This window comes from Elephas maximus, chromosome X (assembly GCF_024166365.1).
Source record: "Elephas maximus indicus isolate mEleMax1 chromosome X, mEleMax1 primary haplotype, whole genome shotgun sequence".
In the NCBI taxonomy this organism is placed as follows: Eukaryota; Metazoa; Chordata; class Mammalia; order Proboscidea; family Elephantidae; genus Elephas; species Elephas maximus.
In genome coordinates, this window is record NC_064846.1 from 38,238,366 (window position 1) to 38,255,383 (window position 17,018).

At 39.3% G+C, this 17,018-nt stretch overlaps 1 protein-coding gene across 2 annotated transcripts in view; it reads right to left on the reverse strand.

Moving 5' to 3' along the window:
* IL13RA1 (interleukin 13 receptor subunit alpha 1) overlaps positions 1-17,018 on the reverse strand; it is a 68,331-nt gene that overhangs the window by 20,248 nt on the left and 31,065 nt on the right. For both annotated transcript variants that reach the window (XM_049871228.1, XM_049871229.1), the window contains exons 6-8: positions 16,212-16,360; positions 10,493-10,522; positions 10,084-10,216 (exon numbers count right to left, since the gene is read on the reverse strand). In XM_049871228.1, coding sequence (XP_049727185.1) covers positions 10,084-10,216; positions 10,493-10,522; positions 16,212-16,360 — 312 coding nt within the window. The remainder of the gene's footprint in view (positions 1-10,083; positions 10,217-10,492; positions 10,523-16,211; positions 16,361-17,018) is intronic.

A 17,018-nucleotide genomic window follows, 5' to 3' on the forward strand; every position in this document is an offset into this window, starting at 1 on the left:
CATTAACAAAGATGTCATATCTATTAAATGTCATTTAATTAACCCAGTGAGTATATTTTCTTATTGGTTATTAGTTATTATTATTAGAATACCTAAAATAATCATAATAACTGCCACTACTACTATTTTTAATGGAGCACCTACTATGTTTGCGACACCATAAATCAAAACAAAACCACTGCCGTTGAGTCAATTTCGACCCATGGCAACCCCATGTGTTATACAGTAAAACTGCTCCATACAGTTTTCTTGGCTATAATCTTTATAGAAACATATCAGCAGGCCTTTTTTCCATGGTACTATTTGCATCACACAGGGACCTTTCCTGACACCACACCAGGTGCTCTTACATGCTTATATTAATGCTACAGAGGTAGACATTATCTCCCTTTTATACAGATGAGAAGGATAAGCCTCAGAGTGGTTTAGTGACTGCTCTAGAAAGGCTTTGTAAGTGATGGAGTCAAGCCTCAAATCCAGCACTGTCCAATTCCAAAGACGGATAGTAACCGCCTTGCTACACCTAACACATAGAATAGCATTTGTCTATTTATATGCTCATCTTTCCCACTAGACCAGGAGCACTTACAAAGCGTCATCAGGGTCTAGCACTATTGTATTAGGTAGCCTCTAAGATGTCCCCAGAGCCCTGGTGGCGCAGTGGTTAAGAGTTCGACTGCTAACCAAATGGTTAGCAGTTTAAATCACCAGTGACTCCTTGGAAGCCCTATGGGGCAGTTCTATTCTGTCCTATAGGGTTGCTATGAGTCAGAATCAATTTGACGGAAATGAGTTTGGCTTGGTTTTTAAGATGGCCCCAAGTGATCCCCACCTTCTGGTATTCATACTCTTGTGTAATCCCCTCTTCTTGAGTGTGGGCTAGACTAATTGACTCCCCTTTAAAGAATAAAATAGTAGCTGTAGAGGCAGGGCCAAGATGGCGAAGTAGTCAGATGTCTCCTATAGTACTTCTTACAACAAAGACTTGAAAAAACAAGTGAATCAGTTATATATGACAGTCTAGGAGCCCTGAACATCAAAGACAAAGTTAAAGACTCAGACTAAGCAGCAAGAGGAGGGAGAGACAGTTCAGAAGCAGCAAGGATTTGCCAGACCTGACCTGGCCAGCACCCTGCAGGCTAGATTGGCCAGTACGTGCCAGCTGAGACAAGCAGTAGCGTGTTGGATGCATTTTCCACACTGGGAGAAAACGAATGACAGAGAGTCTGCACAACCCTCTGCAACCAGGGAAGGCAGTACTAGATCTGTGAGAGTTAAGTGCAAGCATCTAACACACCACCCAGGATCAAAAAAAACCCTTCCCCTCTGGGAAATACTCTCCCATTCACCACCCCTCCTTCCCCACTCTGCTCCGGTCTTGGTCTGGCTTCAGCAAATGCTACAACCCCTGGGCCGGAAATGGGACCCATCGTGCACCTCGAGCCATTCTCCCAGCTTTGGAGAGGGAACAAATTAACAAACAAATAACACAGAAAAAAGATAATCTGCCAGCTCACCTAAGCCGAGACCCAAGGGCAGGCACAGCCCCTTTGCCTAGGCACAGGCATAATAGGACCACAGACTTTGAATGCCTTTCACCCCGCCTAGACCTGTGTGGGCCCATTTTCAACAGCATAGGCCCTCATTAGGACAGTACAACAGGATATTTACCTGAAGCCTATTTTCAACTGCAACAGCTAAAGGGAAGTGGCAGATACATGACATGTGACATCTCCCTGCCCAATAAGCAAGGTCCTCACCTACCCACATCAGGGGCCTGAGGACTGGTGGCTCCATTCACTCCACCTAGCCACCCAAGACAGGGGTCTGAAAATAAGTGGTGCCTCCCAGTCCTTACAGCCAGCAGCACTGGGTGCCCAAAGTCCAGCTGTAAAACCCACTCACCTACACGCTCTAAGAAACAGGGACACACTTTCCACCCAGGCACTCAGGGGCAGCTGTCAGCCCGCTACCTTGCTCAGCATGTAACCCCCTACTGTAGCCAGGTACCTGTGCCTGCTCCAATCACCCCTACGTAACCCTGCCCATCTAGGACTGTAGGTGAGAGCCTGTACCACATACTCAGTGAACCACAACCTGGACACCTGAGCTGAATCGACATAAGAAAACTAAACAGACTCCTGGGCTCACATACCTAGTAGCAGCTCTAACCACCTGGTGACAGGACGTGAGAGCTTCAAAGACGCCAACAATCAAAGCAGTTCACACAACCAGCCTATTTGGGCATATCGAAACAATAAGCTAGGACACGGTAAACAAACATAAAATAAACAAATATAATAACTTATTGATAGCCAGGAGGAAAAAGTCAATATTAAAGCACATAAAGAAGCGGATCATAATGGCTTCAGCAAACGACCAAAACAAAAAACCAGGAAACCTCCCAAAGGAAGAGAAACTGTTGGAATTACCAGAGGTACAATTCAAAAGATTAATATACAGAGCTCTTCAAAAGATCAGGCAAAATGCAGAATAAGCAAAGGAACACACTGACAAAGCAACAGAGGAACTTAAGAAAGTTATACAAGAACATAATGACAAATTTAACAGGCTGCAAGAATCTACAGAGAGACAGCAAATAGAAACCCAAACAGATTAACAATAAAATTTCAGAATAAGACAAGTAAATACAAAGTCACAGGAGTAGTATTGAGGCAATGGAAGTCAGAATTGGTGAGAATGAAGACAAATGCACTTGACACCAATTTATTTGAGGAAAGATCAGATAAAAGAATTTATAAAAATGAAGAAACCCTAAGAATTATGTGGGACTCTATCAAGATGAATAACCTACGAGCAACTGAGTGCCAGAATGGGGGGGGGGATAACAGAAAATACAGAGAGGGCTGTTGAAGACTTGTTTGCAGAAAACTTCCCTGATATCATAAAAGACGAGAAAATATCTATCCAAGATGCTCACTGAACCCCATACAAAGTAGATTCCAAAAGGAAGTCACCAAGACATATTAAAATTTAACTTACCAAAATTAAAAATAAAGAGAATTTTAAGAGCGGCTAGGGATAAACGAAAAGTCATCTACAAAAGACAGTCAATAAGACTAAGCTCCAACTACTCAGCAGAAACCATGCAGGTAAAAACACAATGGGATTACATATATAAAGCCTTGAAGGAAAAAACTGCCAACCAAGAATTACTTATCTAGCAAAAGTGTCTCTCAAATACGATGGAAATTAGGGCATTTCCAGATAAACAGAAATTAAGGGAATTTGTAAAAACCAAACCAAAATTACAAGAAATACTAAAGGGAGTCTTCCGGTCAGAAAATCAATAACATCAGATAACAACCCAGACTAGACCACAGGACAGAGCAACTAGACATCAACCCAGATAGGGAAGTCAAAAAAATAAACCAAAGCTGAAACGCTGAAAATAGGAAAACAGAGACACATCAATATGTAAAAGATGAGAACATGAAAACAAAAAAGAGAGACTAAATAATGTAGTCATAGAGCTTTCATATGGAGAGGAAGTCAAGGTGATATCAAGTAATAAAAGATTGGTTTAAACTTAGAAAAACAGGGGTAAATATTAAGGTAACTACAAAGGAAACTAACAATCCTATACATCAAAATAAAAAAAGAGGAGAAACAAAGACTCAGGAAATACAAAATCAGCAAAAATGAACAAGATAAAAAGAAAATAAAGAAAAATGACTCAGCACAGAAACTTAAGTGGAACAAAAAACTGTCAACAACACCAAAAAGAAAAAACAAAAAAAAAAAAACAAAAATGACAGCACTAAACTCACACCTATCAATAATTACGCTGAATGTAAATGGACTAAATGCACCAATAAAGAGACAGAGAGTGGCAGAATGGATTAAAAAAACACTATCGGTTTATATGCTGCCAGAAGAGATACACCTTATACTCAAAGACACAAACTAAAACTCAAAGGATGGAAAATATATATCAAGAAAACAACAATCAAAAAAGAGCAGGAGTGGCAATATTAATCTCCAAAAAAAAAAAAAAAAAAGACTTTAAAGCAAAATCCACCACAAAGGATAAGGAAGGACACCATATAATGATTAAAGGGTCTATACACCAGGAGGACCTAAAAAAAAAAAAAACCCCAGTGAACCATAATAAATATTTACGTATCCAACAACAGGGCTCTGACATACGTAAAACAAACTCTAACAGCACTGAAAAGAGAAATAGACAGCTCCACAATAATAGGAAGAGCCTTTAGCACACGACTTTCAGTGAAGGGCAGAATACCTAGAAAGAAGCTTAAAAAGACACAGAAAATCTAAATGCCACAATCAACCAACTTGATTCATAGACATATATACAACACTCCATCCAACAGCAGCCAAGTAAACTTTCTTTTCCAACGCACATGGAACATTCTCCAGAACAGACGACACATTAGGCCATAAAGCGAGCCTTAACAGAATCCAAAACATTGAAAAAATATAAAGCATCTTTTCTGACCACAAAACCATAAAAGTAGGAATTGATAATAGAAAAAGCAAGGGAAAAAATCAAATACATGGAAACTGAACAATACCTTGCTCAAAAACTACTGGATTATAGAAGAAATTAAGGACGGAATAAAGCAATTCATAGAATCAAATGAGAATGAAAACACATCCTACCAGAACCTTTGGGACACAGCAAAAGCAGTGCTCGGAGGTCAATTTATAGCAATAAATGCATACATCCAAAAAGAAGAAAAGGCCAAATCAAAACATTAACCCTACGACTCGAACAAGCAGAAAGAGAACAGCAAAAGAAGCCCTCAGGCACCAAAAGAAAGCAAATAATAAAAATTAGAGCAGAAATAAAGGAAATAGAAAATAGAAAAACAACTGGAAGAGTTAACAAGACCAAAAGCCGATTCTTTGAAAAGATCAACAAAATTGATAAACCATTAGTCAAACTGACAAAAAAAACAGGAGAGGAAGCAAATAACTCGAATAACAAACAAGAGGGGCGATATCACAACAGACTCAACTGAAATTAAGCGAATCATAACAGAATACTATGAAAAACTGTACTCCAATAAATTTGAAAACCTAGAGGGAATGGACAAATTTCTAGAAACAAACTACCTATCTAAAATAACACAAACCAAGGTAGAAAAACTAAATAAACCTATAGCAAGAGACTGAAGAGGTAATTAAAAAAACTCCCAACAACAACAACAAAAAGCCCTGTCCCTGATGGCTTCACTGGAGAATTCTACCAAACTTTCAGAGAAGAGTTAACACCACTACTACGAATGGTATTTCAGAGTATAGAAAACGATGGAATACTCCCAAACTCATTCTATGAAGCCAGCATAACCCTGACACCAAAACCAGATAAGGATACCACAAAAAAAAAAAAAGAAAATTACAGACCAATATCCCTCATGAACTTAGGTATAAAAATTCTCAACAAAACCCTAGCCAATAGAATTCAACAAAACATATCAAAACAATAATTCACCATGACCAAGTGGGATTCATACCAGGTATGCAGGGATGGTTCAACGTTAGAAAAACAGTTCACATAATCCATCATATAAATAAAACAAAAGACAAGAGTCACATAATTTTATCAATTGATGCAGAAAAGGCATTTGACAAAGTTCAACACCCATTCATGATAAAAACTCTCAGCAAAATAGGAATAGAAGGAAAATTCCTCAACATAATAAAGGGTATTTATATGAAGCGAACAGCCAACATCATCCTAAATGGAGAGAGTCTGAAAGCATTCCCCTTGAGATCAGGAACGAGACAAGGATGCCCTTTATCACCACTCTTATTGTGCTGGAGGTCCTAGCCAGAGCAATTAAGCTAGATAAAGAAATAAAGAGCATCTAGGTTGGTAAGGAAGAAGTCAAAGTACCTCTAGTTGCAGATGACATGATCTTATACACAGAAAACCCTAAAGAATCCTCAAAAAAACTACTGAAACTAATAGAAGAGTTCAGCAGAGTATCAGGATACAAGATAAACATAAAAAATCAGTTAGATTCCTCTATACCAACAAAAAGAACGTCGAAGAGGAAATCACCAAATCAATACCATTTACAATAGCCCCCAAGAAGATAAAATACTTAGGAATAAATCTTAACAGAGATGTAAAAGACCTATACAAAGAAAACTACAAGACACTACTGCAAGAAACCAAAAGAGACTTACATAAGTGGAAAAACATACCTTGCTCATGGACAGGAAGACTTAACATTGTAAAAATGTCTATTCTACCAAAAGCCATCTATAGATACAATGCAATCCTACTCCAAATTCCAATGACATTTTTCAATGAGATGGAGAAACAAATCACCAACTTCAGATGGAAAGGGAAGAGGGCCCGAATAAGTAAGGCATTACTGAGGAAGAAAGACAAAGTGGGAGGCCTCACACGACCTGATTTCAGAACTATTATACCGCCACGGTGGTCAAAACAGCCTAGTAGTACTGGTACAACAACAGATACAGAGACCCATGGAACAGAACTGAGAATCCAAACATAAATTCATCCACCTATGAACGGCTGATATTTGACAAAGGCCCAAAGTCAGTTAAATGGGGAAAAGACAGACTTTTTAACAAATGGTGCGGGCATAACTGGATATCCATTTGCAAAAAAAATGAAACAAGACCCATACCTCACATCATGCACAAAAACTAACTCAAAATGGATCAAAGATCTAAATATAAAATCTAAAATGATAAAGATCATGGAAGAAAACATAGGGCAATACTAGGAGCCCTAATACATGGCAAAAACAGAATCCAAACCATAACTAATAATGCACAAAACACCAGAAGAGAAACTAGATAACTGGGAGCTCCTAAAAATCAAAGACTTATGCTCATCAAAAGATTTCACTAAATGAGTAAAAAGACAACCTACAGACTGGGAAAAAAAGTTTTGGCTACGACATATCCGATCAGGTTCTAACCTCAAAAATCTACAAGATACAGCAAAACCTCAACAACAAAAAGACAAGTAACCCAATTAAAAAATGGGCAAAGGATATGAACAGGCGCTTCACCAAAGAGGACATTCAGGTGGCTAACAGATACATGAGGAAATGCTCACGATCATTAGCCATTAGAGAAATGCAAATCAAAACCAAAATGAGATGCCATCTTACCCTAATGAGGCTGGCATTAATCCATAAAACACAAAATAATAAATGCTGGAGAGGTTGTGGAGAGACCAGAACACTTAGACACTGCTGGTGGGAGTGCAAAATGGTACAACCACTTTGGAAATCGATTTGGCACTTTCTTATAAAGCTAGAAAGAGAAGTGCCATAAGATCCAGCAATCCCACTCCCTGGAATATACCCTAGAGAAAGAAATAAGAGCTGTCACAGGAAGAGATACATGCATGCCCATGTTCATTGTAGCAGTGTTTACGATAGCAAAAAGATGGAATCAACCTAGGTGCCCATCAACAGATGAATGGATAAACAAAGTATGGTATATTCACACAATGGAATACTATGCAACGATAAAGAACAACAATGAATCAGTGAAATATCTCATAACATGGATGAATCTGGAGGGCATTATGCTGAGTGAAATCAGTCAATCACCAAAGCACAGACACACCACTATTATAAGAACTCAAGAGAAGGTTTAAACACAGAAGAAAACATTCTTTGACAGTTACGAGGGTGGGGAGGGAGGGAGAGGGAAGTACCCTAACTAAACAGAAGACAAGAATTATCTTAGGTGAAGGGAAAGACAACATATAGTACAGGGGAAGTCAGCACAACTGGACTAAATCAAAAGCAAAGAAGTTTGCAAAATAAACTGAACGTTTTGAAGGCCAGCGTAGCAGGGGTGGGGGTTTGGGACCATGGTTTCAAGAGACATCTAGGTCAACTGGCATAACAAAACGTTATTAAGGAAACATTCTGCATCCCACTTTGGTAAGTGGCATCTGGGGTCTTAAAAGCTAGGAAGCAGCCATCTAAGATGCATCAATTGGTTTCAACCCACCTGGAGCAAAGAAGAATGAAGAACACCAAAGACCCATGGAAAATAAGAGCCCAAGAGACAGAAAGGGCCACGTGAACCACAGACTCCACCAGCCTGAGACCAGAAGAATTAGATAGTGCCCGGCTACAACTGATTGCCCTGACAGGGAACACAACAGAGAACCCCTGAGGGAGCAGGAGAGCAGCGGGATGCAGACCCCAAATTCTCGTAAAAAAGACCAGACTTAATGGTCTGATTGAGACTAGAAGAACCCTCCAAGACATGAACTCTCGATTAACCCAGAACCAAAACCATTCCTGAAGCCAACTCTTCAAAGACTAGACTGGACTAGAAAACATAAAATACTACTCATGAAGAGTGTGCTTCTTAGTTCAAGTAGATACATGAGACTAAATGAGCAGTTCCTGTCCGAGGCAGGATGAGAAGGCAGAAACGGACAGGAGCTGGTTGAATGAACACGGGAAACCCGGAGCAGAAAGTGAGAGTGTGCTGTCACATTATAGGGATTGCAACTAATGTCACATAACAATGTGTGCATAAATTTTTGTATGAGAAATTAACTTGAGCTGTAAACTTTCACCTAAAGCGCAGACACGCACACAAAAATAGCAGCAGTGATGTTATATCATTTCCGAGGTTAGGTTATAAAAGCCTGTTGTTTCCAAATTGGGTGTTCTCTCACGCACTCTCACACAATCTCTCTCGCTTGGATCACTCATTTGAGGAAGCTGGCTACCATGTCATAAGGCAGTCCTGCAGAGAGCACCGAGTGGCTAAGAACTGAGGGAGGCCTCCATTCAGTCACCAGTGAGGAACTGAACCTAGCCAACAGCCATATGAGTGAGCTTGGAAATGGATTCTCCAGCCCCAGTCAAGCCTTCAGATTGAGACTGCAACCCTAGTGGACAGCTTTGCAAGTTCATAAGAGATCCTGAGACAGAGGTACCTAGCTAAGCTGTGCCCAGATTCCTGATCCAAAGAAACTGAGGTAATAAATGTGCTTTGTTTTAAGCCACTATATTTTGGGGTAATTTGTTACACAGCAATAGGTAACTAATACAACCATGCCTGGAACACAGCTTGCTTGGCCTTTCAGTTAATAGGGAAATGACTACCTCACCAAGCCATCTATCCAACTGGTAGACAGCTGTTTAAAAAATTCTTAAGTTGTCCTATTTTGCTCCCCAGAGCCAAAGAGGATAGCCTCTTCTACCTGACAACATCTCAAATATTAGTAGATGCCAGCAATCATGACCCACCCCCTTCCCTCCCCCCCCGGCAAAGTTATTTTATCAGTAGTTCCTCTCTAAATTTTGAGGTCCTTCAATATCCGGGTTATCCTTTTCGAGGACAGATTCCAGTCTGCCAATGCCATCTCCTACAAGTGGTGCCCATAATGAAATAGTGCACACCTCTGATCTGGCCAGACCACTGTTCCCCACCCCACAGCATTCCCTTGTTCTGGATGCTACACCATTACCGCTGCCTAAGACTGCATATGCCTTTCGGCAATATTTAAGTTTCCAGCATTGAGTCACACACTAAGTTTATAGTCAAATAAAACCCTAGACTCCATCTGACAACACACACATAAACTACAGGCCTTTCCAATCCTGTACTTGGGCCTGGTACATAGCTTGACCAGCCGCTGAATTAATTAGCTAAATTGATTTTTTTCCAAATCTATGTATAGGTTTATCTCCATTAAGAATGTCACCAAGGTCATTGTTCCACTCTTGATTCTGTCGTCCAGCACATAGGACAGTCCTCTAGCATTGTACAATCTGCAGATTTGCACATGCTTGTCTTCTATATTTTTGTTCAGGTTGTTAATAAAAATGGAGGGCAGGGCAGAGGAGAGGAAAACACTGTTTGGATTGTGGATTTTCAAAGAGCTGTATATTGTAAATTAACCTTGGGTGATTTGACAGTAATTAAACAGAAAAAATTTTTTTTCAATTATAACTACTCTCCGGCTGATATTGAGAAAATACAACATCCCCTTCCCTCAGTCTATTTTCTGCTTTAGCTTAGTTTCCCTGCATCAGTGTTTTAAATTTTAATGAAATCCTGTTCTCTTACCTATACTCATTGCTCGACTCCAGTTACTCCAGAGGTTGTTATCTTCATAGCAGAATTTACTTGTTCTGGCTCTTATTCTGACGGTGTTCAAAGTATCAGGAAGAATACTGGGTACCATGAAACAGATTCTATCCTTGGATATAAAATAAAAATACACAAAGAATAGTATCAGTTTATTCTCTTTCTCTGTTACTGAGTCCTAACATAATTGCCAAATTCTGCATATGGTTAAAACTTGTATTGTAATTCAAATTATCTGACTTTGACTCCCCCCAAAATTGGCAAAAATCCACAGAACAAAGTGTTTTTTGTTTTTTTCCAAAGCAGTATACATTTAGGTTATTGCCCATGCTGCCCCACCCCCAACTGCTGTCTTTAAGCACAAATAGCTAAATTTGAATTTACTCACCTCTGAACTCTGACATTTGATCTCTTTAACCTTGAAAATAAAAAAAAAATGAATGAGTTCCAAAATTTCAAAAACACATTTTATGTCATTTAACAGTTTTTAACAAGCTTTCCTTTTATCTCATTAAAGGATGACCAGGAATAGTGAGAAAAGGTTGGTCTTTTTAATAAGTAGTGCTGGGTCAATTATATATACATATTGGAATCGACTCGACAGCAGTGGTTGGTTGGGTTATGGGAGAAAAAAAGAATAGTCACTCCCTACCTCGTACTATCTGCAAAATCAATTTCAGATGGATTGCAGATCTAAATGTGAAAGGTAAAATACATGAGCAAATAAATAAATATATAAATAAAGCAAGCTTTTAGATGAAAATGTAGGTGAAGAATTTCATGACCATGAAGTAGGAGAATATTTTTCTAAAAAAGGACAAAAAAGTTAACCACAAAGGAAAATTTTTTATAGTCTATATTAAAACTAAAAACTTCTTCAGCTCAACAAAAGACACCATATGAAGAAAATAAAAAGGTGACACATAGCATGGGAGAAGACAGTTGCAATTTCTGACAAAGGACTTGTATATATTATTATATATATCACACACACACACACACACACACGCACATATATTTCCTGCAAATTTGTAAAGAAAACACAGACAACCCAATAGAACCCAACAGAAAACTTGGCAAAATACTTGAACCGTCATTACACAAGAGGATATACAAATTTCCAAAAAACATATGGAAAAGTGTTTAACCTCATCAGTTATCGGGGAAATGCAAATTAAAACCACAAGATACCAATACACACACCTACAGGACCATACCAAGTGTTGGTGAGAATGTGATGCACCTGGGGCTCTCAATTTCTGCTGTTAGTAGTGAAAATTGGCACAAACATTTTGGAAACCTGCTTCTTATCTACTAGAGATGATCATATATAATCCCGTGAATCATCTATGCCTACATACATGGCCAACAGAAATGTATGAACATGTATACAAAGAGACAAGCGCACAAATACTTGTAACAATAAAAAAAAAAAATCCAAGCTGGAAACTATCCAAATGTACATTAATGGGAGAATGCAGAAATAAAATGTAGAATATTCACGATGGAATGAATGCAATGAGAATGAACCATCTACATCAATATAGGTGAGTCGCATAAACATAACGTTGAGCAAAAGAAGCCGGACACATAAAAAAGATCTACATATGTGGGATCAGAAACCCTGGTGGCATAGTGGTTGAGTGCTACAGCTGCTAACCAAAAGGTCAATAGTTCGAATCCACCAGGTGCTCCTTGGAAACCCTATGGGGCAGTTCTACTCTGCCCTACAGGGTCGCTATGAGTTGCCATCAACTCGACGGCAATGGGTTTGGTTTGGGTTTTATATGGGATCAGACTGACAGTAGTAACTCGAAAGATTAGATAGGAAACTTAAGAGGTCAGTGAGTTTATGTTAACAGGGGAGAAACAATTTGGAAAAGGAGACTGATAATGGTTACACAACTCAAAGAATGTGATCAATGTCACTGAATTGTACATGCAGAAATTGTTGAATTGCTGTATGTTCTGCTGTGTATGTTGTCAACAATGACAAAAGTAAAATAAATTTTAAAAAACAAAACTACATTCTGTATAATTCCATGTAAATAAAGCTCAAAAAGAGGCAAAAGACTAATCTATGGGATTGGAAGTCAGGATGGTAGTTGCTTTTTGCGAGGGTAATGCCTGGAAGGGGTTACGAGGGTGTTCAGGGGTACTGGTTACATAAATGAAGAATCATTTGTGAAAAGTCATTGTGCTATACACTGATAATTTGTGCAACTTTTTCTACAGTGTATTATGTATCAATAAAAAGTTAAAAAAAAAAAAAAAGAACCAGTCTCCCTTGTTGAGAGTGTAAGATATCCAAGAACGACTAGATTGGAGAAAAGAAAATGCAAAGCAAAATTCTCCTCCACACAATTTCAGTCACTTACTATCTGATGCAAAGAGTCCCTGAAACGCAAATATTTCAAAATTGGAGTAAACACATCAACACATTAAAATTTGTTGCTTAGTCAACTGATATTAAAGAGATGTTTAAACAGTGGACAAAGCACAGATTTTTCCCATTCAATCTCATTCACTAAATGGTTCCTACCAGCATTTATAAAGAGCTAAAAGGCCAACTGAATGATGAAGGGCCATCCTATCAAAATGTCATCCAGAGGCAGAGAAAAAGCCACTCAGGAGCTACTACACCCCATTGCTGACTATTTGTAACCAGAGGTCTGAGGGGAATCACAAGTGCCAACTAACACTGAATGACCAGGCTGTAGGTTGATGTCCCCTTTCCCTGGGCCATCTCCCAGATATATAAATTCCAAAGTCAGCAAACCATTGCACAGATTTAAAATTCTGGGCTCTTGTTCAAATGTAAATTCCCTCTCGTTTCTTATCAGCTTCTCGGATACTATCGTGAGAAAGGGAAAACAAGGGCACAGAATACCAAGCTGGTAGTCTGCAGGGATGGGAAGGGGGGCGGTGGTCAAAGATAAATCCGTCTTCATGATTCTGTCATGAGCCACCTTTGACCACAGCTCTCGTGTGATGGCCCCAGTTCACATCCTAACTGGAACATCAGGTAAAATAATTCCTGAAAAATTCTTGCAAAAATTTTAAAAAGGGTCTAACCAGCAGAGGTCAAAACCAGTGAGCACAGAAAAAGCTGATGAGTCCTAGGGGAAGAAGCAGCTGGTGAACATCTGCTAAGAGAGAGAATGTTAAACTGAAGTATTTGTTGTTGTTGTTGTTAGGTGCTGTCGAGTTGGTTTCGACTCATGGCAACCTTATGTACAACAGAACAAAACATTACCCAGTCCTGCACCATCCTCACAATCATTGTTATGCTTGAGCCCATTGTTGCAGCCATTGTGTCAATCCATCGCATTGAGGGTCTTCCTCTTTTTCACTGACCCTCTACTTTACCAAGCATGATGTCCTTCTCCAGGGACTGATCCCTCCTGAACAACATGTCCGAAGTATGTGAGACGTAGCCTTGCCATCCTTGCTTCTAAGGAGCATCCTGGTTGTACTTCTTCCAAGACAGATTTGTTCATTCTTCTGGCAGCCCATGGTATATTCAATATTCTTTGCCAACACCATAACGCAAAGGCATCAATTCTTCTTCAGTCTTCCCTATTCATTGTCCAGCTTTCACATGCATATGAGGCCAGTTGAAAATATCATGGCTCGGGTCAGGTACACCTTAGTATATAAACAGTTAATTCCAAATAGACTATAGTTCTGATTTAGGTAGATAAATCTCATAGTATATATGTTTTCTTCAGTTCAGAAGTTTGCAGGAAAAGTAACCCAATTCAGCAGGAATTTACTAAGTGATGATTACGCACATGATGTTATACCAAGTATTCTTGATCAAACTATATAGTACGTAAAGACCAACATTTGAAGTCCTATTGACTTTTGATCTGTGTGAGCTGTATCAAGATTAAGTAACCTCAGTTTTCAATAAAATGTAGGTTAAAACAGTACTCATTTCACAGGTTGTTATGAGAATCAAACAAGCTACTATATAACAAGCACTTAGAAACATGTATCTTTGTAGCATATCGTAAACACTAAATACCAAACCCATTGCCATCAAGCCAATTCCGACTCATAGTGACCCTATATGACAGGGTAGAACTGCCCCACAGGCTTTCCAAGGAGTGGCTGGTGGATTTGAACTGCCTGCCTTTTGGTTAGCAGCCGAACACTTAACCACTGTAGCACTAGGAATCCAAACACTCAATAAACGAAAAAAAAAAAATTTTTTTTTATTACTATTAAGAGGAAGTATCGAGGTGGTCCCCAGTGGTTAAAAATACAAGCTTTGGAGTTATAACTTTGCTTAAGTCTTTACCGTCACGAGAGATGTAACCTCAGGCTTAACCTCTGAGACTAAGTTTCCTCATCTATAAAATGAGGACAAAATAACAGGACCTAGCTCCTTAGGGTTACTGTGAGAATTAAATGAGATAATGCAGGTATAGTGCTTATCAAAGTACCTAGTACACGGTAATCACTCAATACATGCTTGCAGGAACAGCACAAGTAGATATCCCTTGACTCCTTCCTACCAGAGCTTATATTTTCAGTGGAGAGACAAGGCATACACACATAAACAGATTAAGTATCAGGGCATAATTTAGTGCCAAATGAGTAATACATATAGCATGTGTGTCAGGATTTCAGAGAGAAAACAGGAAAGTCTGGAGTAATCAAGTATATTTCAACTTTCTGATAACTCACTTCGTTGTAAATCTAAGCACTACCCCACACCCTACATGGATGGTTGTCCTTTGCTTTTCCCTGCATGGTATTGTATGGGGACACTGTGGTTTCTGATACTAATAATGATCATTATATTTCAGGAGACAGAGTCATCTGCCAACTTCCTGAAGGGCTCTGTTCAACTATGGCTCTGGTCACTCCCTCTGGAGTTACAGCTTGTCAACACTGAATTATTTTAGTAAGCATTTTGAAACTCCCATGATGAATTAAATAACTGGACCAAGGAACTCAACTACATGCAAGAAGCTGGGCTCCTTTAAAAGCCAGTAGAAGACAGAAAACACTTGGTTTCTAACCTCTAAAACTCAAATGCACACAGGGCCAGGCAGGTAGCAACAAATGACTGGAGCAATCCCAGTGGTCTTAAGGCGCCATCTTATGAAAACTATACTCCTCAATTTTAAATCTGGGCAAAAAATTCAAATTTAATAAACAAACAAAACCTCACTTTCTGATCCAAATGAAAAAACGTATAAGGCCCTAGTTTGTAACCTTTAGTCCAAAGTCTAACAATGGGACTGATGCCAGAGGTCATGCCACATTCTGGACAATGCCCCACAGGGACCTCTAATTAGCATGTTTCATGTTAGAGTCTGAATAGCATATATAATCCAACAAATGCTGATTACTTGAATTTGACTACTTAATTGCCACAAAGTCCAAGAAAACTGAATGGCTTTACCAGGGCCTCCAAACGGCTACATGACCTGATTCCTGCCTACTGCTCAGACATCTTTTCCTGCTATATTTTGGCCATATCGGCCTCCTTTCTGCTTCTCAAACATGCCCAGTTTGTTCCTGCCACAGAATCTTTGTACTTGCTGCTCCTTCTCCCCGCAGATCTTAAATGGCTAGCTCCTGCCCATCATTCTGGTCTCATCTCAAATGTCATCACTTTGGATGACTATCCTACCTAACGCTCCCTCAGGCCCCCCGCCCCCGTCATTCTCTATTATGTTACCCCATTGTATCTTCTTCCTAACATTTACTCTCTGAAATTAGCTTCTTTGTTTACAAACTTATTTTCTAGCATGTAAGTTTCATGGGGGGCTAGAGTGAAACAACTTGTTTGTCATGTGTCATGTTCACTGCCTTATCTCCAGCACTTACAACAGTGCTTGGCACGTGGTAGATACTTAATAAAAATTTGTTGAGCAGATGAGTTAATGAATGGCTTGAACCATACTACCATAAACGTGCAACCCTTCTACCATGCCCTGTTTCAGACAAGAAGCATCAGTATTATCAGTGGCTTAAGGTGACAAATCCAAGAGCTACATTTCATTGATATTTTGATTTATTCCGTGGTGATACATTCAAGTGAAAAGAAAAAATATCTAAATAAAGCCAAGCTAAAAGAAAAAACTTACAGGAAAGATTTCTGAAACAACGTGGCTGTTATTGATTTCGAGTTGGTAAAGTAAGCATTTGCTCTCAAAATTCTCTGGATTTTTCCATTCCACATACAAGCCGTCATTTTTGAAGGAAAGATTTTTAATATCTGGAGGGTCAGGTTTCACTGCAAGATAGAAATAGAAGAATACAAATTAACTTCCAGAGTTTATTTTGATGAGATACATGTATGAGTAGGGATAATGAAGGTCACAAAGTTCAATTAAAATAGAGCTGATGCTTTCAATGGCCTCACATGCTCAGACATACAGTTTTAGAATTCCTGGTTGGCCACAATTAACAGAGCAAGTTTATTTAAAGCTGCCTAGTAAAATGGATTGAAAGAACAGCTTTGTAGTGTCTGGCAGATTACATAAACTCTGACCTGCATCGAGTTAGAAAAGGGTCAGGCCATAATCAGGACATCCAGTTGCAACATCCAGAATACAGAAAAGGAGTGTTGGGCTCCAAATGTGCCTTCAACTGATAGGTACGAGGCACCAGGTACAAGGGGCTTTCCCAGCTGTCACTCATTCATGCCAATCAAAGATCACAACTAAAAATGTCGTTATGTGCTATCAAGTCCACTCTGCCTCAGAGCCACCCCATGTGACAGAGTAGAACCGCCCCATAGGGTTTTCTTGGCTGTAATCTTCATGAAAGCAGATCACCAGGTATTTCTCACATGGAGCTGGTAGGTTTGAACCGCCAACCTTTCGGTTAGCAGCCAAATGCTTAACTGTTTGTGCCCCTGGGCTCTTTGCCAGTCAATTTGGATTTTCAGA